The 27,455-nt window shown below is 61.4% G+C and overlaps 11 protein-coding genes across 11 annotated transcripts; 4 read left to right on the top strand and 7 right to left on the bottom strand.

Moving 5' to 3' along the window:
- Window positions 1-862: 862 nt before the first annotated feature.
- Window positions 863-4,027, top strand: COLE_05412 (uncharacterized protein; the record flags this gene model as incomplete). Its single annotated transcript, XM_018427089.2, has 3 exons — window positions 863-1,004; window positions 1,425-1,831; window positions 2,000-4,027. 3 exons carry the CDS (start codon window positions 863-865, stop codon window positions 4,025-4,027), a joined length of 2,577 nt encoding a protein of 858 aa, XP_018274795.1.
- A 1,058-nt stretch (window positions 4,028-5,085) lies between these two features.
- Window positions 5,086-8,229, top strand: COLE_05411 (uncharacterized protein; the record flags this gene model as incomplete). Its single annotated transcript, XM_018427061.2, has 2 exons — window positions 5,086-5,233; window positions 5,969-8,229. The coding sequence occupies 2 exons, from the start codon at window positions 5,086-5,088 to the stop codon at window positions 8,227-8,229; spliced, it is 2,409 nt and encodes an 802-aa protein (XP_018275058.1).
- A 363-nt stretch (window positions 8,230-8,592) lies between these two features.
- On the bottom strand, window positions 8,593-9,355 carry COLE_05410 (uncharacterized protein; the record flags this gene model as incomplete). Its single annotated transcript, XM_018424633.2, has 2 exons — window positions 8,593-9,075; window positions 9,254-9,355. The coding sequence occupies 2 exons, from the start codon at window positions 9,353-9,355 to the stop codon at window positions 8,593-8,595; spliced, it is 585 nt and encodes a 194-aa protein (XP_018275057.1).
- A 2,523-nt stretch (window positions 9,356-11,878) lies between these two features.
- On the top strand, window positions 11,879-13,128 carry COLE_05409 (uncharacterized protein; the record flags this gene model as incomplete). The annotated part of the gene is made up of 5 exons (XM_018424632.2): window positions 11,879-11,946; window positions 12,005-12,238; window positions 12,274-12,889; window positions 12,945-13,055; window positions 13,099-13,128. 5 exons carry the CDS (start codon window positions 11,879-11,881, stop codon window positions 13,126-13,128), a joined length of 1,059 nt encoding a protein of 352 aa, XP_018275055.1.
- Window positions 13,129-13,455: 327 nt separating this feature from the next.
- COLE_05408 (60S ribosomal protein uL11) lies at window positions 13,456-14,453 on the bottom strand (the record flags this gene model as incomplete). The annotated part of the gene is made up of 4 exons (XM_018421604.2): window positions 13,456-13,620; window positions 13,794-14,015; window positions 14,105-14,182; window positions 14,421-14,453. The coding sequence occupies 4 exons, from the start codon at window positions 14,451-14,453 to the stop codon at window positions 13,456-13,458; spliced, it is 498 nt and encodes a 165-aa protein (XP_018275054.1).
- A 2,737-nt stretch (window positions 14,454-17,190) lies between these two features.
- On the top strand, window positions 17,191-19,152 carry COLE_05407 (uncharacterized protein; the record flags this gene model as incomplete). Its single annotated transcript, XM_018424630.2, has 3 exons — window positions 17,191-17,684; window positions 17,722-18,727; window positions 18,775-19,152. The coding sequence occupies 3 exons, from the start codon at window positions 17,191-17,193 to the stop codon at window positions 19,150-19,152; spliced, it is 1,878 nt and encodes a 625-aa protein (XP_018275052.1).
- Window positions 19,153-19,326: 174 nt separating this feature from the next.
- COLE_05406 (uncharacterized protein) lies at window positions 19,327-21,060 on the bottom strand (the record flags this gene model as incomplete). Its single annotated transcript, XM_018421034.2, has 3 exons — window positions 19,327-20,715; window positions 20,753-20,860; window positions 20,947-21,060. 3 exons carry the CDS (start codon window positions 21,058-21,060, stop codon window positions 19,327-19,329), a joined length of 1,611 nt encoding a protein of 536 aa, XP_018275051.1.
- Window positions 21,061-21,579: 519 nt separating this feature from the next.
- Window positions 21,580-23,104, bottom strand: COLE_05405 (uncharacterized protein; the record flags this gene model as incomplete). Its single annotated transcript, XM_065626408.1, has 5 exons — window positions 21,580-22,279; window positions 22,356-22,622; window positions 22,680-22,761; window positions 22,835-22,902; window positions 23,079-23,104. The coding sequence occupies 5 exons, from the start codon at window positions 23,102-23,104 to the stop codon at window positions 21,580-21,582; spliced, it is 1,143 nt and encodes a 380-aa protein (XP_065482349.1).
- Window positions 23,105-24,069: 965 nt separating this feature from the next.
- Window positions 24,070-25,024, bottom strand: COLE_05404 (uncharacterized protein; the record flags this gene model as incomplete). Its single annotated transcript, XM_018427060.1, has 2 exons — window positions 24,070-24,769; window positions 24,852-25,024. The coding sequence occupies 2 exons, from the start codon at window positions 25,022-25,024 to the stop codon at window positions 24,070-24,072; spliced, it is 873 nt and encodes a 290-aa protein (XP_018275049.1).
- A 423-nt stretch (window positions 25,025-25,447) lies between these two features.
- On the bottom strand, window positions 25,448-26,256 carry COLE_05403 (uncharacterized protein; the record flags this gene model as incomplete). Its single annotated transcript, XM_018424628.2, has 3 exons — window positions 25,448-25,851; window positions 25,887-25,954; window positions 26,018-26,256. 3 exons carry the CDS (start codon window positions 26,254-26,256, stop codon window positions 25,448-25,450), a joined length of 711 nt encoding a protein of 236 aa, XP_018275048.1.
- A 521-nt stretch (window positions 26,257-26,777) lies between these two features.
- Window positions 26,778-27,270, bottom strand: COLE_05402 (uncharacterized protein; the record flags this gene model as incomplete). The annotated part of the gene is made up of 2 exons (XM_018425647.1): window positions 26,778-27,174; window positions 27,206-27,270. The coding sequence occupies 2 exons, from the start codon at window positions 27,268-27,270 to the stop codon at window positions 26,778-26,780; spliced, it is 462 nt and encodes a 153-aa protein (XP_018275047.1).
- Between the last annotated feature and the right edge of the window lie 185 nt (window positions 27,271-27,455).

Raw genomic sequence — 27,455 nt, 5'->3', positions numbered from 1 at the left:
GAATCTACAGTAGATGTGGTGGGTGGCCAAATCGACCTTGCTTGGAGTCGGTGGAGTGTGAGTCATGTCCGCTCGGATCCGGGGCACGTGGTGGGGGCACGTGTCAAGTTGGTTCATATTTGGGTACCGTGTAGTTTTGAGATTGTACGACGTGCGACGATTGCTGCGGACTGGGGCTGTTTGGTAATTTGGTGATAGGTTGATGGGAAGACTGCGCAGCTTGTACAGTACAGTAGGTGCAGTGCACGACAGTGCACGACATGAAAGCAGCATGCCGAGGCGCCGAGAGTTGGCTCTAATAATCATGATGGCGATTTGAGGAGATGCATGGGAGGACGGAGGCTGTGCACGCGTCGCGTGGAGTGAGGTTGGTGTTGACCCTGAAGGCCTGAAAATGGGACGCGACCCTTTGTGTCCCCCCTGTTTGTGGGCTCTGAATCTTCACACGCCTCCCTCTTGCCCTGCATTAATCCCAAATCCTATTCCATTTGTTTTTGCCTAATACCATTTTGCACCGCACGCACCGCCGCACTCACGCTCAGACCTCGCTCCTTCCTTTGGAATTGAGGGGCGTTCCAGGCCAGTAGTAGTAGTCTCTCTTCTCTTTTCTCTCTCTTCTCCGTCGCCATCTCTCAGTCCTTGTTCATCATCCATCATCATCATCATCATCATCATCATCCACATCACTCTCTTTACAATCTTCATTCAATACTCGTGTCCAACTTTTGTCTTTGGTCGAAACCCCCTTGCCCCCCTTTCTAAACAAGCGTCGTCGTCCCGGGGTTGACTTGTGACCCTGTTCTAGTCCCGCCTCCCACCCAACACTTGACCACGACTCTTGAGCATCGCTCTCTCACCCACCATGTCGGGCGCTAGATATCATCAAGCCCCCTACAGCGACAACAACAACAACAACTATGGCAACAGCTATTCCCCAAGCCCTCAGCCGTATTCCGACGGCCAAGGCTACAGCGACAGCACCGCCGGGCTTCGGGGTAACGAGTGTGAGTACCATGGTACCTGGGGAGAGGGGAGAGGAGCGAGAAGAGAGGAGAAGAGAAATCAAACATGAATGACGAGCTGACGCGTATGGGAACCTTCCTCCCTACCCTCCCGCACACCCCCCCCCCCCCTTGGCACCGCCCCTTTGCTCCCTCATCCACACCACTCTTCACTCTCATCTCTTCATCATCATCCTCCTCCTCATCACCACCACTCTCTCCTCCCTCCTCCCCTCTCTCCCCTTTCCATCCTCGTCCCCATCTTCTGGCCACCTCATCGCCCCCCCCCCCCCCTCCTCCCCTTTGACTCGACCTCGCACCCACCTCGCCTCGCTGCTGCCCCCAACTAACCCCCCACCATGTCCACCAACTACCGTCATGACGACGCCTCTGCTGAATCATTCCTCCCGCAACACCAAAAAGACCCAATGAACAGCGCCAACCCTTACGCTGCCAGCGCATCTCACCCCCAGCGCGCACCCAAGAAGCGCAAGCTTCTCTGGTGGATTGTCGGCGCCATCATCCTCGTCTGTATCATTGTCGGCGCTGTCCTAGGCGGTGTTCTCGGCAGCCGCGCCGGCAAGAACAACGACGGTAACAAGGGTTCCGCAAACGGCGGCGGTGCTGCTGCTACTGGCGCTCCTGGCACTGCGGGCAACACGGCTTTTGCTACCGGTACAAAGGGTGCCGAGGGCGGCAACACGGCTCTTCCCTCCATGCTTTCGTACTGGGCCACCAACATGGCCGCTCAGACTGCCTCTGGCGTCAACGGCCAAGTCTACATGGCTGTCGCCACCGATACTAACATGCTTCCTGCCTACGTTACTGGTGTAAGTCTTGGATTGTTTTGTGTGCTGTGCTCTTGCCCGAACAAGCTTGCTCGGCTCCCCTCTAAAGTCTGACACTGGACCTGTGTACGAGGACCGAGGTGGTGGGGACGTCGTGCCTAGCCAACAAATACGATACACCTCTGCCAAGACCCCGTCGCTGACCCACAGACCGCCACTGCTGGCTACTCTGCCCCGTCCAAGGACGCCCAGCCCGGTACGAACGGCGCGTGGCCTTCTGACAATTCGTCGCCTTCGTCGTCCAGCCCCCGGTCTCACCCCCGTATCATCGCTCCCCAGTACAAGTGGGATGCCCTCAACAATGGCCTCATCAACGGCGACCCCTACCTTTCCCACTGGCACAAGATTATCATTGAGAACGCGACCGCCACGCTCAATGAGCCCCCCACCCCGTACGTTCCCGATGGCGGTCTCACCGGCTCTGGCGTCCTTGACGTTGCCCGCGAGGTCAAGGTCAAGATCAAGAACCTTGCCTATGCCTACCGTACCACTGGCGAGACCAAGTTTGTGGACCGCGCCTGGCTCGAGCTTCGCACCGCGTCCGGTAACAACCCCGACGTTTCGTTTGGCAACGGCACCTCGGCTTGGAACGGCGAGGGTCACTTTCTCGACCTCGCCGAGTTCACCTCGGCGTTCGCCATTGGATACGACTGGCTCTTCGATGTCTGGACCGCTGAGCAAAAGTCGACCATCCGCACCGCCATCTTCACTATGGGTCTGCAGTATGGCGTCAACGCCCTTACCGGCACCAACGGTGGTGGCGGCTACAACTGGTGGACTGGTGTCGACCCTGGCCTCAACACTCAGGTGATTGATGGCAACTGGAACTGTGTCAACAACGCTGGTCTCACTCTCGGAGCCCTGGCCGTCATGGACGAGGACCAGAACGGCATGGCTGCTGAGATTCTTCGCCTCGCTGTTCCCGGTGCCCGGGCCAACTGCTTCCAGGGCGCCTACTCGGACGGCACTTGGGCTGAGACCCCCAACTACTGGTACTTTGGCACAACCGGCGCTGCTGAAATGGTCTCTGCTCTCCAGACCGCCCTTGGTGGTGACAACGGTGTCTCGCTTGCCACCAGCAACCCCGGCTTCAACCTCACCTCTCTTGCTCACATGTACGTTACTGGCATGACCGCCAAGTTTGAGTACGGCGACCACGGACCCAACAAGTACTCGGCTACAGCCAACTCACTCTTCCTCTGGAGCCAGGTCTTCAGCGAGCCCCGCTACGCTCTTTACCAGCGCGACCAGTATGATGCCTCGGAGCCGTTCTCCATGTTCTGGTACGACCCCACCGTGGAAGGTGCTTGGTGGGCCAACCTCCCTATTGACCGTCACTTTGACGACAAGAAGGGCGAGTGGGCAGCCGCTCGGTCGTCGTGGAGCGACAACTCGGGCACATACTGGGCTATCAAGGCCGGAACCCTCCTTAACCACCAGACTCACGGCGACCTTGACCTCGGAACCTTTGTCCTTGATGCCATGGGTTACCGCTGGGCCGGTGAGCTTGGCTCGGACCAGTACCTTGGCACGGGCTACTTCTCGAGCGAGGCCCAGGACTCGCCTCGCTGGAACTACTACCGCAAGCGCACCGAGGGTCAGAACACTATCGTCATCGGCAACGCCAACCAGCTTGTGTCTGCCGCTGCTCCTCCCACTACTTATGGATCGTCGGGCACTGCCCAGGGTGTTGCTCCCTACCTTTCTCTGGACACTTCCGACACTGCCTTCTTCACCTTGGATATGTCGGCTGCTTATGGCACTGGCGCCTCGGTCAAGCGCGGTATCCGCTTCGTCAACGGTCGCAAGCAGATCCTTCTCCAGGACGAGGTTACTGGCCCTTCGGGCTCTGGCATCATGTGGCGCATGCACACCAACGCCACCGTTGAGACTCAGGGTACCTCGGCCACGCTCACCTCGCCTGACGGCAAGACCTGCAAGGTTGACATTATCAACGGCGAGGGCTCCTTCACGACCATGCAGCCGGTCCGCCTTAGCGGCACTGCCCCTGCGGACGAGATGCCCAACCCGGGCGTCACCGTTCTCGCCATCAACAACGCCGCTGGCGGTTCGCTCAACGTTGACGTTCTCTTCACCCCTCAGTGGCCCGGCGAGAGCAACTATGTCACTCCCAGCCATGTTGCTCTTGACTCGTGGTCGCTTACTTCGCACAACTAGGTCCAGTAGTTTTGAGTTGCAGTGAGGTGGGCGGTGTATGACCTCGACGGTTTTGCCTGCTCCCTCTGTTTGCGCCCTGGGTAACGCGTGATCCAAGTTGGACTTGTTAAAGAGTCCGGTGTCGGTTTACACTAGCTAGCTCCCTTCCTCCCGTCCCGTCCCCTCTTCCACTCCTCCTCGCCTCCCACTCCTGGCAAGTCATCGGTCACTGTCACTTGGCGACTGGCGACATGCTAGCGTTTACGATCCTTTGGCACGAACATTTGCCGAATTGTATGCATGGACAGTTTACTGGATGTCTGGCCTCTTGGAGACTAATACTTGCTGGATGGGGATGTCTTGGCGGGGGAAAGGCGCGAGGCGCGAGGGAGACATTCTAAACTTGCAATGGATGGAAAGTTGGATCAACCTCCTAAATAGGCACCAAGTCGCGACCCGCACGCGATCGAGGCATTGAGAGAGACGCATCGACGCAGGATGCAGGATGGCTAGGTTGATGATTAGGACAGCTTGAGGAATCGAGCATGAGATGTCGCCAAGGTTGAACTGAATGCCTAACATATGAGCGGGTCGCGAGTGTCGGCTGCACGGCTGAGCCGAGTGGACGCGACGCGACACGCTGTGAGTGTCGTACTGATTGGGATTACCAGACGAGCACACTGCACTGTGGGGTCTCGATCTCGACCGGGCAGAAGGCAGAGGATGTCATGACGACGGAAACGGAGATGCACTGCTTATGAGACGAGACCGGGGATGAGTTTGAACGATACTACTGTACAAGTATCTACTGCATGCGAGGCGATCAGTGCGTTGCCCTCGACGCCTTCTGTCGCCCACCACGCACCTTTCCTCCTCCCTCATCCCTCCCCCACCCACGCTGCACAACGGCCTCGCATCCATCATCTCTCAACCTCTCAACCTGCACCTCCTCCTCAACTCTCTCTCTCCTCCGTCTCACTTCATCTCGGCCTCGACCTCTGTCCCGCCCTCCGCCTTGTCTCTACAGTCTCCTAAACCTCGCCCCCCCCCCCCCCCCCCCCCCCCCCCCCCCGCCCCACATGACCCATGGGTCCGACTGGCGCGGCGGCGGTCTCATGTTCGCTCCTTCTCCTTCCCTCGCGCCCGCGCGCGCAAACGCAAACGCAAAGCCCATGCTCTACCCGCAGCACTTGTTTGACGAGCGGAACGCCGGCCCTGGTGGTACCGGTGAGTCGAAGAGTCTGAAGTTTGTCCACCACATTATGTGCCTGCCTCAGCTGGAGGCCATGCTGGTCCACCGATCCTGGTCCACTGGTCCACTGGTCCACTGGACGGACAGTGTACGGCAGCGGCGTTGTCGCAGCCCAGGCACAGTCCACGCCAAACGCAGACGAGCTGGAGCTGGCGCCATGCTGCGGCTTGCATGCTGCTTGATGGCGCGCGGCGCCGCGAAAGGGTCCAGATCCCGCGGTCTCTGGCCATCCACCGTACGCGACCGTCGGATTGCCCCTCGTGTCGGTAACCCCTGGCTGGCACCCGCCAGCTTTCAACCTTCCGCCAACCCGGTAACGGCTTGCTAGCCAGCAGCCAGCGGCGCGGCTTGCGACGCATCGCTGCGTCTGTTTATCGAAACGCTGTCTCGAGTGTCAGGTTACAGATCTTGCGTACTTGCGTCGCCAGCTTCAGATTGTTGTTGCATCTTGCACGTTCGCACAACTCTTGTCATCTCGTCTCTGACGGATTACCGTCATTTGTTTCACCCGTCATCATCCGTCATCCGTCATCTTCACAAACGCCACCCACTACTCTCTCCCTCCCGCTCCCCTGCTCTACTCCCCTCGCCATCTCACATCTCACCCCCCCCCCCCCCCCCCGCTCTCCATCCCATTCCCCTCCTCGCATCGTCTCCACATCTCCCAAACATCCCCGCGCTAGCTCGTGCGCAGAGCTAATCCCTACCAGTTCCCCCTCCAACACAGCCCCACTCCGAGCGCCACTACGACTCGGCCTCGGCCTCGACGTCCCCTACACCCCCGCTCTCCTCAGCCTCATCTCGTCCACGCTCGCGTTCCGTCTCTCCATCTACAGCCCGCTCGCCATCGTCCGACGACCACGATCCCATACTCCCACACACACAGGCATACCACCAGGCCTTGCGTCACGCCTCTGGCTCTCACAGTCCTTACTCCAGCTTTCCAAGTTTCATCGTAGCCGGCCCCCAACCGCCGCCACCCCCGTCCCCGCGCAAACGATCGCATTCGCCTGCGCGCCCCGTTCAACTAAAGCGCGCGCCGTCATCATCATCAAAGTCAAAGTCGCGCGCGCCCTCCCCTTCGCGGCCCAAATCGCGCCCATCATCGCCTACAAAGTTGCGATCGCGCCCAGACTCCCCCTTCCAGGCCAAGCCGTCGCCAAGCCGCACTCCCACCCCTCCATACGACCACAGAGCGCGCACCTATTCACGTAACCAGCCCCCGCCGCCGCCGCCGCCGCAGGCCGCCTCGGCTTCCCGTTCGCGTCCCACGACCCCATCCACGCCGACTTTTGCAGCAGCAGGAGCTGTCCGCTCCCGTATCCCACAGCGACCACGGGCGTACTCTGCGTCGGCGGTTGAGGCGCAAGAAATACTGGCTGATCCGTCTCCGCCTCCGCTGCCGCCTCTTCCTTTGGCCGACCACGCCCGTGCCCTCGAGGCCGGCCTCGCTAGTGCCAATCCCCCGCGTCAAGCTTTCCCTGGCGCTCCATACACCGCCGACATGTCCGTGAGCACGCGCGCTCCAGAGGCCGTCCGCCTCCCGGGCAGTTCGAGTGGCATTCCCATTTTAAAGACGCGCGTTCGCTCGTCGCCGCGCTCTCCTTCTCCAGACTTTCCCGACGGCGCTGAGCGCCTAGCGGATGAACTTCCACCTTTCCGCGTCGATCTCGACGCAGCCCTAGCCGAGATTGAAGACGAGCTCGAGGTCCGTGCACATGAGCGATTTGTGAGCGCGTTGCCAGCGCCGCGCACTCCCAACTCGGCAACATTCGCGAACGTAACTCCAGGATCGACGCCGCCTTCTAGTATTGGGCCCGCGTCTGTCAGCGCGCCAGTCTCCAAAATCCGCCCGCCCAAGCAGCGCACACGCCCGTCGTTGCCGAACGGCGTCGCGAACGGTGCAAGTGCCACCAATGGTGCCGCCGGCACCTCTACCGCACGTAAGGGCACCAAGCCTCGCGCAGGCTCCGTGCCACTGACACCTAATTCTGCAACGGTGACTCCCCGGGGTAAGGATGGGCTTGGGCGTGCTGCATCATACTCGACCTCGCCCGAGGGGCGGTCGAAAAGCATGCCGCGTAGGAGACATGGAAGTGACACGGCGCAGCTGGCGCAGGCAGCAGCTATACGACGCAACACACCGACCCTATCCACTCCACCTGCAGGGCGGCGAGCGGGCACGCGTTCGTCGACGAACACGCGGTCCAACAGCATGTCGAACCGCACAAACCCATCACCTCCAACACAATCACAATCCAAGCTCGGCATAGCTGCCCATTTCGTCCCACCAGAAACGACATTCACGCCGCCAAAAGGCGCCGACTGGGACGATGTCGTGCTTCCCACCGTGGCGCGCAAGACAGGCATCACCGTCTCGCAAAATGGCCACAGTCTCGAACACGGACACAAGTACAGCCACAGCGCGAGCTACAGCCTGGGATCCAACAGCTTGGGCTCCACGCCGCACGAAGACGACCTCCTCGCCGTCGAGTGGGACAAAGAGGGCACGCCAATACGCTGGGAGCGCCAGCGCCCGAGAGAGGGTCTGTCCGAGGACGACTTTGCGGCGAACCGCGCGGCCGCAGGCGCGCAGTGGGCCGTAGACGACTTTGGCGCGCCGAAGCGAGACGGCAAAGAGGAGAGCATCGAGATGGCGCCGCTCCGCAACCCGCCCTCGCAGCTACAGCCGGCGCCGACGCCGACGCGGCCGCCCAGAGCCGCGGGGAGAAGTCCACAGTCGTCCCCGCAGCCGGTGCAGCAGCCGTTCGCGGGCCCGCCGCCGACCCAGAGGCCAGCGCATGGAGGGCAGGGCGGGCAGGGCGGGCACGCCAAAGGCGCGCACCACTTCCCGCGGCCGATGGAGGTCGCGGCGCCGCAGAGCCCCAAGAGCTCGCGCTCAAAGCATGGGCGCAAGCGCAGAGACGAGGACGACATTAAGACGGGCGGGTGCGGGTGTGTCATCATGTAGCAGTTGTACGCGCCATGTTATACTATACGCTTAGTTAATGGGATTTGTGAAGGGGAGCAGTGGTGACAATGGGGACGAGTCAGATACCTATATGAAGAAACTGTCCGTGCAACTTCATCTCCCAGGCCAGTCTACACGCCCTGCCGCGCGCACCCCGTACATGTATAGATGCATGACATGGTACAGACACGACTCATGCCAGCGCAATTTCAAAGACCAGTAAAAAAAAAATAGGAAAACGACGAGTGGAGCCAAGGCCGGCGGCGCTTGGAGCGATGCGGATGCTGGGAGGGGCGGGTCGACAGGTGGTGCTGGCGGCGATGATATATGGGGTGGTGTGGGTCTAGACTTCTAACCGTCTTTCTACGACTCCTTGCGGAATTCTGAGGTTAGTGGGACCCAGAGGTGGTGAATGCGACGCGCAAACTCACCGACCAGGACCGAGTAGATCTGGTTGAAGGCCATGTAGATCTCCTCACGGACTTTGGCGCCCGTGAGCACAATCTTGCCCGAGACGAAGATGAGCAGCACGACCTTGGGCTTGATCATGCGGTAGATGAGGCCGGGGAAGAGCTCTGGCTCGTACGAGCTGAAAGCGCCGTGGGAGAAGGCCAGGCCCTCCAAACGGATGGGGAACTTGACGTCGCAAGAGCCAACAATGTTCTGAATCTTGAACTCTGCAAACTTGGCGTCGAAGCCCAGCTTCTGGATGATGCGCGCGTATTTGCGCGAGGCCAGGCGGCTGTCGTCCTCAGACTTGGCGCCAGTCACCACCATCTTGCCTGATGCGAAGATCAGGGCGGTCGTCTTCGGGTCGCGGATGCGCATCACGACGGCAGCGAAACGCTAGCTGTTAGCAGAAGTCGGCGGAAGAGAATGGGGGCCAGCCAGAGAGCAGAGACGGTCGTGGCCGAAGAGGGGTTCCGGCGAGAAGCATGAACAGACATGTCACCCTCCAAAGAGCTCTTATGCAAAGACGCAGACGCAGACACCTTCGCAATCAACCGATCCACCAGCTACTCACCTTCGGGTTGTACTCCGCATTACGCGCGTGCAGCGCAATGGTCTTGAGGTCCAGCCGACACTCTAGGTTGACCGTCGCGACAATGTTCCTGAGAGTAAACATCCCGCCTCCTGTTGCACAGAAGTGGAATACCTACTGAAGCACGGGCACGAGGCCCTGCACCGCGGTGATCTCTGGCACACTGGCGGGGGGGCGGATGGGTGCCCCATTCCTGCTGACCGAGTCAGACGAGGCGTCGGCGGCAGAATTGGGCACCGCGAGGTTGGACATGGTGAAAAGGATACGCGATGGACGCGGCAAGCGGGGCTGCTAGTGCAACGCAGGACGAGGGGGGGGGGAGGGTTGTCGCCGAGGGAGGGGTGATGAACGAAAGGGTGGGGAGGAAGTGAGTGGTGCGGCGGAGAGAAGGTGGGAAGGCGGGGTGGGAAGGGATGACGGGCGTTGGGTGGCGACTGGTGAAATCGCTTTTCGACACACCGGCAGAGCGTGGGCCGTGGGTATCACTGGGAGGACTGCTGTATGCGTAGGGAGAAGATGGTGGATGGCGTGGATGAAGCGGATGGGATGGATGGGATGGATGGAGGAAGCGGTGGCGACGGGTGAGGAGTGGGTGGTGTGAGAAGAGTGGGTGATGGCAAAACCCACTGCGACGGGGGATGAGTGAAGGGTGTTTGGTGGTTGGGGTATTATATACCCCCGCCGTGAGGCAGTGGGGCAGCGGCGTTCTGGGCGGGGGGCCAGCCGTATTTGCCGCCCGAGCTGAATTAGACATCTCGCCGAGCTCTTGTTGATGTTGTACTCATCACATCCATTACATCCCCTCCACAGCATACTCTACATGCATGCATCTCCCTTTCATTGTCATGTCTTGTGACGCTGCGTTTCGTGTATCATGTGTCACGTACCACACAGTCCATGCTCGCGTGCCGTCCATGAAGCTGGCGCCTCTTCCCACACATGCCCACACAACAGCGCTGGCATGCATGGGTGGGTGGGAATGGCTTGAATCCGCAGCTGCTCAGACGCCACGCGTTTCAACCTCCGATCTACTGTACAATCACAATGCTCATCATTCATCACTGCGCCGTCAGTGTTGGTCTGCTGAACAGTACAAGTATCTAGATGTCCGTACAGTACCCTCATGGGATCACGACATCACGAGTGGCCAGTAATGACATGCAACCCCGCATCGCACCGTTCGACCATCGACCAAGCAACCAAGTATCAGCCAACTCATGCCGCTCAACAATGCAACCAGACGCGCAGACGCCTTATGTGTTACTACCACACGGGTTACTGGCATGCGCCAGCCCACGCACTTCTCCGTAACCTTCCACAACCTCACGCCCTCTCCCTCCTTGCTCTCGAGTCCTATGCCCCAACCACTGTACTCCACCTTCACATTCGTCTAAGCACATCTCTAATCCGAGTCGGACGCAACATCGTTGGGGTCGTACATGTCGTCGTCGTCGTAGTCTGCGTTATTAGCCGTGCCAGCATGTATTCAGCTCACCCCTGGCGATGTCCTCATCAGCCCCAAGCTGCGCCTCAGCCTGCGCGCGCCGGATCATTGCGCGGACCTTCTCATCGTCCGAGTTAGGGTCCGCGCCCTCACGGTACGGAGGAAGAAGGTCGATGGGGCGCTCGCCGTGGCGATTCTTTATGCTGCCGTCAGCTCAATATCCGCACCTACGCGAGACGCACAGCATGTTCGCGCCGCCCTCGAGGAGCGTGCCCACTGGTGTTAGCTGGCCCGAGACGCTGCAGGAGACGCTGCTTGACGCACCAATATACAACCGCACGCCCGGCTGGTCCTCCCAGCGCTGCCGTACTGCGATGTGCAGAGGGGTTTCGCCGTCGAGGTTATTAGGGATGTCGGGTTCACAAGAGTCGTGGTCAACGATGTGCTCCAACACGTCCGTGGAGCCGTGGATGACGCTGCAATCAGCTACAGCGTCCAGTGGTAGAGCGGACGCACGCGTAGTGAAGAGCTGGGGTCAGCTCAGTGCCGAGGAAGGAAGGAGAGGGAAGGTCAGCTCACCAGTGTTGCCGAGACTGTGGAGTCGTCAGCGAGCTCAAACTTGGGCTTACCCGTCCTGAGCGTTGACGCTCAAGAGCTGATCGAGTGCGCTCAGCAGCAGGTCCTCGTTGTCCGTCTTAGCGGCTGCGAAGAGACGCTCCCCTGGCATCAGTGGGTGTCGGTCGGTGGCAAGTCCCGGCGATGCGCTGGCAGGGACCGTGCGCTGTGGGACAGCGGCATGCGGACTCACGAGGCGAGGCGCCGTCTCCGTTCTCGGTGGGCGGGGGTGGTGGCGCGGCGCGTGCTGGTGCCGTGCTCATTGTCAGTGAAGAGTGTGAATGAAAGAGAGAGAGAGGTCGGGAGTTCTGGGGGTCAACAATGCAAGAGATCGCAGTCGCGTCGTCGGCACAGGACTATTTGGGCCCCAGGGCGGCGCGCGAGGCGGCATGTCCACGTGGCAAACAGTCTCGGTTTAAATGCGGCAAGCGACGTCATCGGCATCGATGGTCTCTTCCCATCCCCCAGCCGCCCCAATGCTACTGTAATATGGGCGTCTTTTACTCATCTCCCTTCCGCACTCACCTCGTTCTGATCCTCTAACCATCATGACATCCATGCAGCGCTCTCTCTCCACCCCCGCGCCGCCCGACGCGCCTCCCATCCCCTTCTCGAGGTGAGTCAAGTCACCTCCTCTTCCATCCCTCCGACGCTTTCAATTCACTGACAGCCAGACCCGTGACGCCGTCGCTGCGCGGCAAGCGATGGGCCTTCCTTGGCCTCGGCGAGATGGGCAAGCGCATGGCGACCAATCTTGCGCGCACGCTCACGACGCACAACTGCCCCCCGCTGATCGTGTGGAACCGCAACCCGGACCGCGTCGAGGCCTTCAAGTCGTGGGCGAGCGAGCGCGAGGTGCACGACAGCACCTTTGTCGTCATGAAGGATCTCAAGGACATCGTCAAGGAGTGCGCCCCGGCCGCCCGTCAGACACTGACATCAGAGCGGACGTTGTCGTCACTAGCCTCAAGGACGACGCGGCCGTCAAGGAGGTGTACGCTGTGCTATTCGCCGCCGAGTCGCAGCGCGACACGACGTACGTCGACATGTCCACCACATACCCCACGCTAGCAGGCGAGCTCGAGCGCCGCGCTTCATCCAAGACTGGGCGCAGCTTCATTGCGTGCCCCGTCTTCGGCGTGCCGCGCGCCGCTGAGCGCGCCGACCTTGTCCTCGCCATCGCCGGCGACTACTACGCCAAGAAGGTCGTGGCGCACACTCTGTGCCCCGGCATCGGCAAGAAGGTCATGGACATGGGCGCCAACGTCGAGCGCGCCCTGTCGTTCAAGCTCGTCGGAAATGCTCTCGAGCTGGGCTTCGTCGAACTCATGAGTGAAGCCTTCACTCTCTGCGAGGCGGCTGGCGCAGGCAGCGCCCAGCTCGTCGAGCTCATTCGTGAGCAGCACGGGAGTGCCAGCCTGTTGCGCTACGCCGAGCGGATCCGCAACAACAAGTTTGACGCGACCGGCGGCTTCACTGTCGCGGGTGGGCTTGCGGATGCCAAGCACATCCGGCAGCTTGCCGATACTCACAACGTGCCAATGCCGACGATTGATGTGGTGAGTACCTTGAGGCTTGAAGACTCGCCTGCTCCATGATTGTTATTGACGTCAGGCGCACCAGCATCTGACGACGGCGCGGGCTGTCGGCGGCGAGGACTACGACTGGACTGCGCTGGTAGCCGGCGAGCGCATCGCCAGCGGCCAGCCGCCTTTCGCGGGCAAGGTGAGCGTTATTAGGACATCCGACGGGGACAAGCTGACAACAGACGCGTCTCGAGCGGTACGAGGGCCCGTAGATGATGACACATGGGGGCAGTAGCTCTCTAGCTTTGTAACGGATGAGATTCAGCAGTGTGTGAGCCTGTATGTCTGACATGGTCGCAACTGCGGGTGCACCTCGCGCGGCGCTTGGAGTCCCATCGCGATTCAGCGGGGCTCTGCAGCCTCATCCGCCCACACCGACACTTCTGCCTTCCTCTCTCGCTGACGCTCTTGGCCAACCTCGCCCGCGCACGACCAGTCCTACTCCTGCGAAAACCCACGGGGCTCCGCCGCTGCCCCAGCCGTAGAGAAGCCTCATGCATGCCCGACTAACCGTACACGCTCTCCCGCCGAGAGCACATCTACTCGTCGGGAACGACGATCTCGCCGTCGTCGATAGCCTCGATGACGTCGTGGGGCGGGCGGCCGTCGACGGTGCAGCCGACGGACTGGGCCGTCCCGAGGATCTCCTTGACGCCACCGGCAAGGTCCTTGGCCATCGACTTGTGGGCCATCTTGCGGGCGATCTGGCGTCAGTGGGGATCAAAGGAGACAGCAATTCGAGGGACGGGACGGTGCGTCAGGAGGAAGGTTCTCGCGCGGTGAAAAAGTTGTTCCACCCCATCTCGCGCCTCAGCAGCCTAGCCTCCGTCCATATTGCACCGCCTGGTTCGCATGCTCGCGGTCGCAGCCCACTCACGTTGTAGATCTCGTCAAGGGGAATGTTACCCGAGTGGATAATGTTCTTCTCCTTCTTGCGGTCACGAGGGGGCTCCTTGAGCGCCTTGATGACGAGCGACGAAGCCGAGGGGACGACCGAAACCGCAGCCTGACGGTTCTGGATCGTGAGCTGGACGGTCACGCGGAGACCCTTCCAGTCGCCGGTTGCCTTGGCGATGTCCTCTCCGACTTTCTTGGGCGACTGCACGTCAGTGTGGTTCCCTGCTTCCCTGCGTCCGCCTCCTCGCTAGCTCGGCACCAGGGCAGCGCCGCTGGAGCGCGCCGACTCACGAGACCAAGAGGACCGATCTTGGGGGCAAGCGCCGAAGAGGCACCAACCTCACCACCGACGGCACGGAGGTAGATGATCTGATGGGCGGATCACAGCGAATTCGCGTATTTGCGCGTCGGGAGCAGCGGGGAGCGAGAGACAATGACGGTAGGGGAGGGGATAATCGAGTGCGCACAATCGGTAGAAGCAAGCGTCAGCACGGCGTCCCAAATTCTTCCAACTCGGCGCACACGGCGCGCAGCGCGTCCGGACCAGCGCTCGATCCAGCGCCGCGCCGCGGCGCTGCGTCCGCTCGCGCCGCCTCGTCGCACCCACCTTAACCTCGGAGGGGTCGAACTTGGGAGGCATTTTTGGGTAGTCGGGGTGTTGAAGGTTGGAGCGGACGTCGACGAGCTGAGCTGCCTCGAGCACCAGCCCAGGCAGGGACAGCTACGGTGGGACTGCAAGGCCACGCGAATTGGTCCCGCAAGGTCATGTGACTTATCGCCGACAGTTGCGATCGCTCCGTGCCTGGAATCGAGTGTAGCCCCAGTCAACCCAATGTTCTCGAGACCCACAATGCATAGCGGATGTGTGGAAGGTAGAGCGCGCGTGATCCACGAGGAGCACAAACGGTCACAACGAGCCGAGCGTGTGTTGTTGAAGCTGGATCGAGGAAGTTCATCAAGGCTGATGGGCCGTATGTGGCTCCGTATGGGTCGCCGATCGCCTGATTACCAGAAATCTCCTGCGGCATGTTGCATGTCGAGCTGCTGGCCTTCGCTTGCTGGGCTGCTGGGTGGCAATTTGAGCCGAACCTCCCATCGTTCCGGCACCTCGTTCTGACGCAGATGTAAGAGGCTCAGCCCAACCCCAATGCTTTCTCACGAACTGCTGCACCGTACACCAGCGCAGCTAACGATTCCTCCTCCTCCCCTGGGTGGGAGTCTACGGCCGTCTCTTCCGTGTTCTCCGCCGGCTTCGTGATCACCCACACTTTCACTCCAGACATGCCACCCAAACTCCCAAGCTGCGTCGGATGTACAGAATGCATCCCTCACGGAAGACCGTAGTCCCCAAATCACCCTCCTCGTACAAGCGTTCGCACGTCCAGGCCGCGGGCGCCCAGACGCTAACGAGCCGCTTACCGGTAGCGGCGGAGCGAAAGCGTGTTGTGCTTGCGCCAGGTGGCCGCCTGGGGGGTGTGGTTGAACTTGGAGCCCTTGCCGAGACCACGGTTCTTCTTGCCCTCCGAGGTAAGGCCACGAGCCTCGCGGTGCTTGTGGACGGGGTTGCAGATCCAGTTGATGCGGGCGTCGCGGCGGATCGCCTTGTGCGAGGGGTCGACGAGGATGACCTCCTGCGTTGTCAGCGGGCTGTTCTGCGAGCTCTTCTCATTCATTCTCTGCCTTCCCTCGCTGCCTTGGCACCTTGGCTCCCGTCGGTAAACTTTCGGACACTCACGTAGAACTTGTAGACACCGTCGGCAGCGACCTCGTACGAGTTGAGGACGCGGAGGTTGCCGCAGCGACGGCCGACACGCTCCTCAGCGGTGGTCTTCAGGCCACGCTGGTACTTGAGGTGGTTGACACCCTGGCGGACGGGCTTGCCGTAGGTGGCACCCTTGGGAGCGGGCTTTTTGCGGTTGCCACGGCGGACACGGACACGGTAGATCACGTAGCCCTGCTTGGCCTTGTAGCCGAGACGGCGCGCCTTGTCGGGGCGCGAGGGGCGAGTCGCGCGGTGGATGACCGCGAGCTGACGGTACTCCCAGCAGCGCACACGGGCGACGAACTGGAGGACGTCCGACTGCTTCTTGGTGTAGAGCTCCGTAAGGTACCTGAACTATCAGCGGCGTGTGCGTGGGCGAGAGCGGAGGCGTCGCTGTGGTCGCTGGGAGCGTCGCGGTGCTCGCTGCTACTCACTTGTAGGCGCCCATCTCGACTAGTCTTGCTGGTTGACGATTTCCACAGACGGCGAGCGTACGACCACCTGTACTCCCCCGAGTGTTCAAAACTCGCGTCCAATTCCCGCGGCGTTTTGGCGTGGCACACGGAACGGAGGCGAGGTCACGTGATAACCGACCTCCACCCGACTGCTCCACCTCTTGGACTGCTTGTGCTTGATGCTCCGAGTCATGCATACTCATGCTGACACCCAACTCTTCAAAGCATGGTACGCAACTGTCTCCCGGACATGTTTCTGGACATCATGAGAACAGCTATCACCTATCCGAAGCCCGACGCATTCGGCGCTTCGCTGCGGGTTATCCGTCCACAGGAAGGCGCTCTTGGTTCTTGAGACTGAGCGACTCCCCCATGCCCGCGGAAGAGACGTAATGCGATCCGCAACTGCCATCGGCCGTCCACGAGCACCAGGCCTCTACTTCTCAAGCGTCTGTGTTCTCCCGCAGCGTACGCATGTATCGGGGCCGCTGGAGGTCCATGTGGTGGCGCGGGGAGTGCATGAGCCTTGCACACATGCGTTGTGGTCGTGTGCTCGACACTGCTGTTTCAGGCGATTCATTGGCTTCGTGGCGATTGGTCTTGGTCTCGTTATTTGCTGACTGGGCGAGCAGAATGGAATGCATGCGCACGGTAGTCACCGCCGAGCTTGTCAAGGTCAGTCACGGATCACCCTCCTCGATGAGAGTAAGGGGGGTAGCTGAATGGGAGACAAAGCGCTACACCACTAATTCACTCTTGCCAACTTCACTCAACTCCAATTTCTCTGCTCTTCTGCGGTCGTTTCTCGTCTACCATCTTCTCATCTTCAGCTTATCTACTCTGCTTGCACTTCTCCTGCCCACACCACGACAAACACCTTGCACCGTAGTGGAGGCCGTGACCCGGGTCTTATCCGCGCCACCCCTGTAACCGCTGGCGCGTCATCCGCTCCGCGCAAACCACTCTGCATTCGTCTGCCACAACTCTAGCCTCGCTCGCTCACTCCTCGTCCATCTCCACCTTCGTCGTTCGCTCCAACCACCGCTCTTTCCGGCCTTGACACATCCCCCGCCGCTCACTCCCTTCCCCGCGTGCAGTAACGCATCCTCCTCGGCCCAAGGCGCCCAAGCGCCGCGCCGAAGCAAATCTTGCGCTCCGACATGAGCGCGCCGAGCCCGGCGCCGCCGGGACCCTCGGCCCCCCCACACCATCCAACACAACCCCAGCCCTCCTCCGCACCCCATGGGCGCCCACATTATCCACTCCAGCCCTCTGGCGAAGAAGGAGAAGAGACGAGTCTGCGCGAACCACCTGGGGCGGACCTGTATCCGCACCGCGGGAGCCTCGCCGACTTTCGCGCCGCAGAAGGCGCCGCCGCGCGCGCAGCAAAGCTTCGCTCCATCTGGGCGCAGCTTCCCAAGCTGCCCGACGTCGACCCCGACCACCCGACGGAGGCGCAGCGCATGCGCCTCCCCGGGCAGGACACGCTCGACACCCTGAGCCCCGAGCGCGCTGACCGCCTACGCACGCTGTACACCGAGGAGCTGGTCAAGCAGTGTGGCGAGGACCGGCCGGACGCGCGGCTGTGGGGCGGCGCCGACGACCTCGAGCCGTACGAGGCCGCGCAGAAGGGCGTGTCGTGGAAGGCGTTCCGGTGAGCGCGCGCATTTGTTTGTGTGTGTTGACAGCAGAAAATTCCTTTGGGACCAGGAGCGGCAGCTGTGGGACGAGTTCCAAGCGCTCGACCGGAACGGGGACGGCGTGCTCGACGCCGAGGAGATGCGGTCAGCGCTCGAGCACCAGGGCGTCGAGCTGAGTCAGAACGCTGTGTCGGACCTCGTCCGCCTCCTCAGTGGCACGCCTGATCAGGAACACGTGACGTTCACTGAGTTTCGCGACTTTCTGTTGCTGCTTCCGCGCCGCGCGACGCCCTTCGAGATTTACAAGTTTTACCAGGTACACAAGCGGTTCAGCGATGGGCGCGGCGCCGCGCGCGTCAACATGGACGGGGACCCGATTTTGTCGTTCCCCAAAGCGCCAGGGGGTCCGGAGCACAGCACGGCGCAGGGCTTTTTCCGACCACACGACCATGACGACCCGCAAGACGATCTCGAGGACACGCTCGACGTGCTCGGCGACGAAGACGAGGACTACTACGAGCCGGAGACGCGGCATGAGGCCTGGCGCTTCCTCCTCGCCGGCGGGATAGCGGGCAGCGTCTCGCGCTCCGTCACGGCCCCGTTCGACCGTCTCAAGGTCTACCTCATGACGATGAACATCCCGCAGACGCCCGGAAAGCCGACGCCGTGGCGCGCCGCGCACAACCTTATGACTGCCGTCCGCGCAATTTACCAGGAGGGCGCGGGGATCCGCGCCTTCTGGGTCGGCAACGGGCTGAATGTGATCAAGATCTTTCCGGAGAGCGCCATCAAGTTTGTCAGCTACGAGCAGAGCAAGCGCTTCCTGGCAAAATACTGGGACGGCGTACACGACCCCGCCGAGATCAGCTCGAGCTCGCGCTTCATCGCCGGCGGTATCGGCGGCATCACGTCGCAGCTCGCCATCTACGGCCTCGAGACGCTCAAGACGCGCGTCCAGTCCAACATTGGGCCCAGCAAGGGCTGGCGCTCCGTCCAGCAGACGGCCAACTACATGTGGCGCGAGGGCGGGTTCCGGCCCTTCTACCGCGGTCTCGGCGTGAGTCGAGTCTCCTCACCTCATTGGGAAGCCCACACTGACTCCAGCTCGGCCTTATTGGCGTGTTCCCCTACTCGGCCATCGACATGGGCACGTACGAGACGCTCAAGACGGCATATTGCCGCAGCTTCCACGTCGACGAGCCGCCCGTATACGCCGTACTCTCGTTCGGCGCGCTCAGCGGCAGCATCGGCGCCGCGAGCGTGTATCCCATCAACTTGCTACGGACGCGACTCCAGGCGTCGGGGAGTACAGGCCACCCGCAGCACTACACGGGCTTCATGGATGTGCTGCACCAGACATTGCGCAACGAGGGCTGGCGCGGTCTTTACAAGGGCCTCCTGCCCAGTATCCTCAAGGTCGGGCCGGCCGTCGGCGTCAGCTGGATCGTGTACGAGGATGCCAAGCGCAGGTTAGGCGTGTAGGGTAGTCATGTGGTGTCCCGCGGGACTGTAGTGTACCGGCAGACGAGGGAGGCGTCAGCCGCCGCCAAGTTGGCATAGTCATCATAGAACTTGCATCGCATTTCATCACGCTCTGCTGTCTACGTCTACAACTACGTCTAAAGTGATGTCTAACGAGATGTCTTACGTCTAAATTCACTGGCGATCATTGACCGCTGACTCGGGTGAAGCTCCGGGTACCGGGCCGCCCACCTTGGCATTGTCGTCCTTTGACGGTGTACCCCCTCCGTCCATCTGCGCCCCGGCTCTCTTCTCCGACGACACGCTAGCCACACCTTTGATTGGAGTCGTGTTCAAAGCGCGCGCCTTGACGTCCTCGGCGGCGGCAGCGACCGCGCTGCGCGCCCGCTTTCTCGCCAGCAGCTGCTCGCGGAGCTGCCGCTTCTTGCGATCGGCAAGTAGCTTCTCGCGAAGCTCGGCCGCACGATCGCCGCCCACAGCGTGCCCGTTTTCCTCTACGGGCTGCTCCGAGGTGGGCTCCTCGGTGGTATTCGGCGGAGCTGGCGCTCCGCTGTTCTCAGCTTCAGCCTTGGCCTCGGCCTTGGCGCGAACAAGACGCTCCCGCAGACTGTGCCGCCGGTCCGCCGCGCCACGAATCTCTATACCGGCACCAGCCACGGCGCGCTGGAACGCCTGCGGAGGCGCGACGCGACTAAGCAGCGACGGGCCGCTATCGTGCACCTGCTTGACGTGCCGCTCGCGCTCGGGTACCGCCTTGCGCTGCGGTTTACTCTTACGGAACTCGGGGTCAACCCAAGAGTCACCCTGGTCCCAGCGCCGGGATGAACGAGGGGACGATGGCGATCGTGACCGAGAACGCGAACGTGAGCGCAGACGAGGGCGGAACGAGTCGTACCCTCGACCGCGCCCTGGTGACGATGGCCGCGACCCGGAGCGGGATCGACCGCGCGATGGAGATCGAGAACTTGACCGAGACGGCGCGGGCGAGTAAATCCTTCCCCGTGATATCGAGCGACCCGACCGGTCTACTGACACTGATCGCGAACGAGACCTCGACCTTCCCCTCGTTGCCTCCTCATACTCCTCCTTTCCATACTGGACGACATCGTCCCACTCTTCAAGCGAGAACGGGCTGCGGAGAAACGCGGTGAGTTCGTGCACCAGGTGCTCGGCTGCGTGGGGGTAAGTATCCCCAACGAGCGGCTCCAGCAGGTGGACAGCGGCGGGGGAGCGCAGGTCAACAGCAGAAAACATCTTGACGAGCCGGCGCGCGAGGTGCGGGACATCGTGGGGCGGCGCCCATACCCGGAGCTCGCGCTCGAGGAAGGTGAGGGCACGAGCGCGCTCCGCTCCGGACTGCAGATCATGCGGCGTAAGCGCTACGCGGTAGCCCGTCCACTCGTTGGCGCCGACGTGTCGTGCCCACTGCTGAGAGGCATAGATCTCGCGGCGGCGAACGATGGTGAGAGAAGGTCCGGAGGAGGGGCCTGCGCTGGGAGCTGGCGGGGAGGGAGGCCTGATCACTCGGCGCGTGAAACCTTCTTCCAAAGGCTGGAGGAAGAACTACCGTCAGCTTTCGAGCATGAGGCCCGCATCTTACCTTGGTCGGCTGACGCTCGTCGAGGTCGTGCTCAATGTACTCGCCCATGTCGGCGTTGCAGAGCGGGCAGCGGCGAGAGTGCTCGGCCCACACGCCAAGACAGGTGAACTGGTGTGAGTGAGTCTGAAGATGTGCTGGTCAAGGACCAGTGGCACGAGGTGCGAGAGGGAGAGGCGAGGTGAGAGAGGACGTACGCAGAACGTGTGGGCGCATCCGGCGCGCGCGGGGTCGCGCATGGGGAGGAGACAAATGCAGCATCGTTCTGGTTCGTGGTTTGACGCAGCGGCTCGTGGCCGTGTACGCGCCATGTTTTGATGAGAGGAAGGGAGTTGGATAGATGGAAGGAAGAGAGGAGAAGGATTCAGAGTCGACAGCGAGAGGATGACCAGGATGGAAGCTGAATTCGAGAAACACGGATAGTGTGCCTGGTGCGTTCATGACCGGAACCGTATGGTTTTACAGGCAACGTCCATGACAGACACGAGCGAGTTCGCCTATACAGTACGCCTAGTCATGCAGATCAATGCTTCTCGCTGTTCATCGCGCACTCGGCATGAATGCCGCTTCTTGACAGACTTCGCCCTTGACCCCGCAACCTCATGCCTCATTCAGCCCTCGCCAACAACCAAAACGCATCGCACACACCCACACGCCGCACACACCTCTTCACTCGACAGGGTATAACATCATCCGACGATACTATGGCCGCTTTCGACTCGGTATTAGCGGCCGCTATGCGGCACATTTCGTAAAAAGAGGGGGGATAAGAGTGAAAACGGGTTCTTCGGCGTGAGGGGGTCATGAACATCGTGGGGAGTGCGCCGTTTTTAGCGGCGAACGGTACCGCCCTGGCGGTGGTAGGCGGCCATGTTGTCGATCTCCGACTCGAGAGCCTTGATAGACGTGTGGGCCTGCTCGAGGTCCTTGTTGAGGCGGTCGCGCTCGGCGATAAGGTGCTGCTCCCACTGGCGGAAGCGGGCCTCTTCGACCTTGACGTTCTCGGTGAAACGCCGGCGCAGCGCCTCCTCCTCCTCCTTGAACTTGGGGTTGTCCAGCTTCTTAACCTTGGGCTCGCCAAACTTGCGCGTCTCCATCTGCTGCAGGCGGTAGGCCTCGTAGTGCGTCTCCTCTGTAGACGAGATCAAGTCCAACATGTAGGTGCGGATGAGGAGCGAGCGGAGCTTTCTGAAGTCGCAGTGGTCCTCGTTCTCAACCTCGGCCACACCCCACAGGTACTGACGGCCCTTGACGACACGGCCGTCGGTGGTGCGCACGTCGTCGGTCGAGCCAATAACCGAGAAGGGCATGATAGCCTGCATGAGGCGCGCGTTGTCGGCGGCAGCGTCGTCGTCGACATCGATGGGCGGGGTGTACACCTTGATGCCCTGGGCGTGGATAACCTCACGGACGCGCTGCTTGAAGAAGAGCAGGTCCTCGGGGGTAAGGGTGTCGGCCTTGGCGACAACGGGGATGAGGTTAACGCGCGTGCCGAGACGCTTCATAACCTCCACGTCGAGGGGCTTCAGCCTGGAATGTTAGTCGCTGCGCCTGGTTCATTGCCATCTCGCTGCCGTTTGCGGCCGGAGGGCTAGGTGCAACTCACGTGGTGCCAGATGGACGGATAAAGTAGAGACAAGCGTGCACACGCAGGTCCTGCTTGGTAATACGCATAGGCTGCTGCTCCTGACGCATGTACGACTCGTGCTGGTCGTCGATAAACTCGACGATCGGTGCCCACGAGTCGCGGTTGTTGACGTAGTCTCCGAAGCCAGGGGTGTCAATGACAGTGAGGCGCATGTTGAAGCCGCGCTCCTCGAGGTCAGCACGCAGGATGTCGACCTCAGTGGTCTTGTCGAGCTGCTTGGCGAAGCTGAGATCAGCGATCACACACGTCGATGAAGCGTTGTGCGCGCGTGTGGAGACTCACCGCTGGCGGTAGTTGCGGGCGTTCGAGATCTCGGTCGCAAACAGCGTGTTGATGAAGGTTGTCTTGCCAAGACCCGACTCGCCTGGAGTGTGAGCGAAAGAAAGCGAGGGGGTTGACGGTCGTGGAGAGGAGAGGAGCGCGCGCGGACCACTCACCGACCACCATGATAGTGAAGTGCGCGCCGCGCTGGTTGACGATCTTGTGCCTCTGCAATGTCAGCGAGCTCTGAAGATGAAGCCAGCGGACATCGCGCGCGCGCGCTGTCTAAGAGACAACCGAGGGCTGGACAGCGTGCGATGCGCGTCGATGACGAGGACGGACCTGGTTGGGCAAGCTGGAGGTGGTCAGTGCGAGTCGACGGAGAGCGGGACGGGACAGAGAGGGTAGGAGCGGACGTACTTTGCGATACCGATCTCGCCAGACATGGTTGGTATCGTGTGGGGGGATGAGGAGGGGAGTTGGAATTGGGAGAGGGAGGGAGATGGAAGGAGACGAGAGAGAGAGAACGAGAGTGCGGTTGAGTGAACGGACGGTGGTGAGGGAGGGGTGGGACGCGGCGACAGGGGGTGGATGGATGGTGTGGGCGGCAGGCGGGAACTCTGAGGAGGGAAGGTGGGACGTGTCGTCTGCCCGCCTGGGTAGCTGGGGTGCAAGGAACGCGCCTGGACCTCCTCCTTGCTCACGCCCCTCACACGCGCCGCGCGCCTGGGTGGAGGGTGGAGGCACCGCCAGAGACCAGAGGGGCATCAGAGCAGAGGCAATCTTACGACACCAGGGGTAGACGGGATCAAACCCACGCCACCGGGATCGTCCATCCAACTACTCTCTCTGAACTCTGCCTGTACACTTCCTCAAAAAGGTTTGTTCGGGCCCAACGAAGCTCACAAGAGTGGACCGTCTACCTTTGCGCACTGCAAAAAACGAACCCCATAAAGGAGCCAAAACAATGACCTCTGGCGGGATCGAACCGCCGACCTCATGCGTAAATGGACAACTCCTGTTAAGCATGCGCTCTAACCAGCTGAGCTAAGTGGCCTTGGTTATCGCAAGTTCAGCCTGTCTTTTAACATATCCGCCCGTGCATTATTCTTGAACGACCAGAAGGGAGGGAGGTAGTAGCTGAAGAGGCAGCCAAGTTACTTCTACAGTTAGCACACTCAAACATAACTATCAGCACCCGACTGGACCCCTGCCCCTGGACTGAACGTCGTGACTGGACGCTTAATAGCTGCTCTTCCGCGTATTCTTTACATCCGTGAATCGCTTCACTCAGCAACCAGTCCCAGTAGACTCATGATGGACCTCCTCTGGCGGGCGATGGCCGCTGCGAACAGCCACGCGTGCTCCTTGTATCTTCAGTCTTGGGCGACAATGTCCAGCACGACTCGCGCTACGCCCCAGCAGCCTTGGCGGCCTGCAAGAACGCCACAAACTCGGTGGGGAGGCGCGCGGCGTCGTCGGCGCCTGCAGACCCCCATGCGCGCGCCAGCGCGAAGAGATACGCGGGCGGGTGGCCGGCCGTAAACGTCTCGAGGGGCCAGGACGCGGGGTCGAACGTGGGCCGCCCGCGCGCGCCGACGAGCAGGTGCGTGTTGTCAATGATGGCGCGCTTGCCGCGCCGCTCGCGGTCCTCTCGTGGCCACTCGGTATACGGGCGGCCTGCTATGCCACTGCCACGGCCATTCCCGTTTCCGTTCGCGTTGATGCCGTTGCCGTTCATATTCCCACCGTCGTCTTGCCGGCGCCCTCCGCCCCACTCGACCGAGGGGATACGCAGCGTCGCGACGCACGCTTCGACGCTGTCTGCGTACGCGCCGACCAGGAAGCCAGGGAGGCCGAGCACCGCCTGGTCGCGGTTGCGGACGCGCGCTTCGAAGTGGGTGGTGAAATTCGCAAGTGCAGCCTCCATCTGCCACCGGTGCAGGAAGGAGGCGAGGGCTTGGAGGTTCCGGACGTGCCACTGCTCGCCGGAGCCCAAGCGACCTTTAGTCAGCAGGTAGAGAACGAGGCGGAAGATCGGGCCTGTTTCCGTCCCGTGTTGGAATGTTATGGAGTAGGCGGCGGCGGCGGTGTGCGGATGGAAGAGGGTGCTGAGGTCAGCGGCGAGGCGAGGCGTGGGTAACACGAGGCAGGCGGCGGTCAGAGGCACAATGGATGCGGCAAGCGACTTACGACGCGGCGAGAAGGTAGTACGACGGCACGCGGAACCGGACGCCGTCGGAGGTGATGACTTCAAAATCACCTGCCGTCCACTCCGTGTCGTCTTGCAGGCCAACACAAGCCTGGAGAGGCGATATCGGTGCCAAGCTGAATTCCGAGTCCATGGAGCGGGGCGTGGCGAGCATGATGAGTGTGTCAGGCTGGCGCACTTGCGACTAAGTGGTGAGTACTGGTACTGAAGAAGAGGCGAAGACAACTGGGAAGAGAAGAAGGAATGGGGAAAGAATAAGGAGAACAGTGGCCGGAGCCACAGGGCAGCAATGAGAGACGCTGCGGGGTATGCGGAGCCCTTCCGTGAGAGAAAACAGACCTGGGACGAGCTCGTGCATGCGTGCAGGGTGAGTTCTGTGGCGCCACGCGACAGGTGGGCGGCGCCGGGCGAGGTGGCCTCTGCGCCCTCCGCTTCCTCAAACCCAGACAAGCGCCATCAGCGGGCCCAAGCGAGGCGGCCCCCATCCCTCCGTCAGTCCCGGCCTTGGCTGGCAGCGCCAGCGTCCGTGTCCTCCATCCGTGCATATCCTGGACTTTGCGAGTCGCTACTCTCGCCTCTACACAGTCAGCAGCTGCTCGAAGAAGCCCTGGTAGCGGCCGAGCTTGTCGCGCGCATGTATCTCGAGGATCCAGTGGCGGCGGTGCCCGTTCTTGCCTGCTTTCGCCATGGTGTCCCCATTGCCCTCGGCGATGTACAGGGCGATCTTGTCGCGCGGGATGCGTTCGTGCGGGAACTGGCCGACAATGTGGCCCGCAATCGGCGCGCCCCAGTCGTACCCGGCGCGCTCGGTCTCTTCCTGCGCAATTCGGTATAGCTCTTCGCCGCTCATGTCAGGCTGCGCGGTGTAGCGCGCCTTGACGCGCTGCCAGAGCGGCTCGAGCGCATCCACTAGCGCCCGCTTCTCCGGGTCGTCGCCCAGCACGTACGTGCGCCCAAAGTCCGCCTCCCACTGTTCGAAGACTGCGTCAGCGAAGCTTGGTAAAGCACAAGCATACCTGGTCCCAGGTCAATGATGAGGATGTCGTCCGCCTCAATGTTGCGGTCGGGTGGGTTGTCCTCAAACCTGGGGTGAGCGTGCGGCTGCGAGCACTACCTGGCGCCGGCGCCGGCGCCGGCGCTGACTTACGGCCGGAGCGTGTTCGGTCCGCTGCGGATGATGCGCTTGTGCCAGTGCGTGCGCACGCCGTACTTTGTCTGGCCGAGGTTGTGGATTGCGTCAGAGAGTGCCTTCTCGCTCATCCCAATAGTGATCAGCGAGGGAATCTCGTTGAACATCTCGACAGCCTTCTGCTCGGCGTCAACGAGCCCGGCAGTGTACGCCTGTGCGTCGGCGGCGGAAGGGGTGGCGATAGCGGTAGCGCTCATGGTAGCGTGAATTACTGATGGAAAGTTGGTCAGAGATAGGGAGATGGTGGGCTAATCCGTGGCTCTTAAGTGGTCGACGGGGTCTGAGGAGCCGACCGTAGCCGCCGGCTGAGTGCACGCCAGCGGGGGCCCGCGGTTGTCGGCCATCGCCGAGGCGTCCCGGGCCCGAGGTTTGACGCGGATCCGCCTTCTTCAGCTTCACAACCTGCACGAGTAGTTGCAGGCTGACTCATGAGTATGTGGTGTGGTACGGCTCTTCTAGGGAACTGGCCGCACCTCTCTCCGGTTCGGGGTTCAACTTCCTGGCTGATGATCTGAGGATGAGCTTTGCACACGGTGTCTGAATTCAATTCGGTGGTCAGCTGCTGATTCCGCGTCAGGCCGAGGAAGTGGGAGCTAGCTGTCTGAGGTGACGAGGTCGCGGAGATCCTTTCAAACTGACGAAAGCCACCTTCTTCCCAGAAGGCTGTGAGCGCGTGCATGGGATCTTGTGGAAGCTGTTCCTGCCAAACCCACAGCAGTCAGTTGCGTGATCGTGTCCACTCGTAGGTGTCAAAGTCTTCATCATCCACGGAGTCGCTGGGGTCTCGCCCGTGTCGGATATGATTGACGATGCTCACGCGCACGGCCGGCGTCTGAAGGGTGGTAGCGATGACAAAGATACGCTTCTGTGACTCGGCATCGGCAGGCTTACGTGCCTCGGTCTCGAGCTCAGACATGGGCTTGCGTGCAGCTCCATTAATTCCGAAGACGGACAGTAAGCGGAAGGTGACATAGTCGTCATGTAGATTGCAACAGGCTTGCGCGAATTCGGCACTGATTTGCTTGGTTGGAAGAATCTCAATTCCGGGTCCACGAACTCGACGCGACAGCGCTTGTTCGTTGTCGGGGACGTCGCGTACACCACGGAACAGATTGCTAATGTTAGCGGGACGCTGTGGAATCTCACCTTCCCGTCGGCATGTGGTACCACGAAACGCGAAAGCCAACATGATCCGAGGGCACAGGCTCCATGGGGTCTGTGATCGTGCTGTCATGACCGCCGTGTTTGCCGCTGGTGTCGATGTCGCTGCTGTAATTCTTGCGCTTATTCCATACGGCGTGTCGTAAGGGCTGAGAGACGGATGGGAGGATGTGGAGAGTGATGATACTACTCACTGCGAGTTGATCTTCAGGTTCCGCAGCACTTCCTGCTGGGG

This window comes from Cutaneotrichosporon oleaginosum (assembly GCF_008065305.1).
Source record: "Cutaneotrichosporon oleaginosum strain ATCC 20508 chromosome Unknown ATCC20508_contig04, whole genome shotgun sequence".
In the NCBI taxonomy this organism is placed as follows: domain Eukaryota; kingdom Fungi; phylum Basidiomycota; class Tremellomycetes; order Trichosporonales; family Trichosporonaceae; genus Cutaneotrichosporon; species Cutaneotrichosporon oleaginosum.
This window is presented reverse-complemented; position numbering and strand designations above follow the sequence as displayed.